General features: G+C 52.5%; 1 protein-coding gene across 1 annotated transcript in view; it reads right to left on the minus strand.

Annotated features, from left to right (window-relative positions):
• Positions 1-4: 4 nt before the first annotated feature.
• Positions 5-1,635, minus strand: part of POFUT1 (protein O-fucosyltransferase 1) — a gene marked incomplete at both ends in the record, with an annotated part of 1,791 nt that continues 160 nt past the window's right edge. The window contains 4 exon segments of the mRNA XM_010188546.1: positions 5-208; positions 364-556; positions 957-1,069; positions 1,623-1,635. The exon segment at positions 1,623-1,635 is cut by the window's right edge and continues 28 nt beyond it. Coding sequence (XP_010186848.1) covers positions 5-208; positions 364-556; positions 957-1,069; positions 1,623-1,635 — 523 coding nt within the window.

Consider the following 1,635-nt stretch of genomic DNA (forward strand, 5'->3'; position numbering starts at 1 on the left):
AGGGCTCCGAATCAGTAGCGATGTAAACAGATCGAGCTTCTGCCTTCTTCACCCAGAGCTTGAGGGCACGCTTGATCTCCCTGAGGTCGGGCAGGCACATGTCCATGGTCAGAGGCACCGCAGCGCTTCGGTCGTAGCCCACGCACTGAGGTGAAGCCATGAAGTGCGGCCCGGCCGTGCCGTCCTTTAACATATTGCAGGCGTTTTTCTATTGAAGAAAAGGGGAAATATTGTGTTTGAACGGTAACAGAGTGAGAAATCACTGCTGCATCCCCCACCTCTGCATGCAGCGCCAGCCCAGGAGCACAGCTCCCTCCTTGGGCAGCTGTTTCCACAAGGACCAGCCCGGCACAGGAGCCGTACCCAGTCAGAGCCAATCCTCAGGTGAATTCCGACGTAGGGCCTGACCAGCAGAGAGTGGATATAGGCTTCTCCTTTCTTCACCATCTCTTCAGACCACACCATGTACTTCTGGAGGGGCCGGTGCTCCTCTAAGACTGGGAACTGGGCGGGAGCTCCAGGCAGGGCGAGCACAGGGTGCTCTGATGGTGGAAACCTGCGCAGAAGCCATGACATAACCTCGCACGCATCGTCCTGCACAAAGGCTGCTGTGAGGGACAGGATGGAAACTACAAACACCCTGAAATACACGGCAGCTATCGCTCCAAATCCACACCAGTTCAAACTGTTTCGCACTGTGTTTTACCTCAGAGCTGGTGACAAATGAGGGAGGATTATCTGACTGAGAACCTCAGAACCACAGCGATGAGCGTTTTCACCCCAAACCTGAGCAGTTCTGACACCCAAACTTTACTGATACCATTAATAAAAAAAGCATTATGAGTTTTAATCCTATTGCCAACTGCTTCAGACTCTCCCCCAGCACCCAAAGGCTTTACTCAGTGCCCAGCACAACTGTGAGCTGTCCCATAGCAGCTTTCCCATCTCCTCGCTACCTTTGCATCCAGTGGTCCTTGTACGCCGAACTGAAGGAGATTCCCTTGAAGAGCTCAGACTTATCAAAATTCACCTGGAACTGATCCCAGAAGGGACCGAAGGGATTTCCATCCTGCGAAGAAAAGATGAGCGTTCATTTGGCGCACACACAGAGCCTGAAATGCAGAGCCCAAAGTGCAGAGCCAGCGAGACCCTGGGCTGCCAAGCTGAAGGGTTTTCCTCTTACACGAGGAAAGCAGAAAGAACAGAACTGCCTGTCTGTCACAAATCAGCTCCGTGGGAAGGAGACTGGAACACACTGAGGAAAATTAACTGAGGATGAACGCAAAGGCTGCCTTAAATCAACAAGAACAGCACAGCTCTCAATCCTGCATTTAGAAGCAGCTGCTTTAAAGCAGCTGGACAACGCAGACGGGACAGAGGCAGAGGCCAGCAGGAGATGAAGCACATCTCCTTACTGCCACAATCAAATCTGAAGTGACAAAACCCCTGCGCAGACCCCCTGAGCATCTGCTGTCAAAGCAAAGCAGGGAGGCACAGCAAGGCGAAAGGAATTCGTTATGGCCCAGGTTGGAGGGAGATAACTCCCAAATTTGCAAATCAATGGTGACCTGAACGGGTCACTCCTTTCCCTTGGAACGGCAGAGGACGCGGGAGGAGCTCACCTTCATAGGACAA

The sequence above is a fragment of the Mesitornis unicolor genome, unplaced genomic scaffold (assembly GCF_000695765.1).
Source record: "Mesitornis unicolor isolate BGI_N332 unplaced genomic scaffold, ASM69576v1 scaffold46517, whole genome shotgun sequence".
Lineage (NCBI taxonomy): Eukaryota > Metazoa > Chordata > Aves > Mesitornithiformes > Mesitornithidae > Mesitornis > Mesitornis unicolor.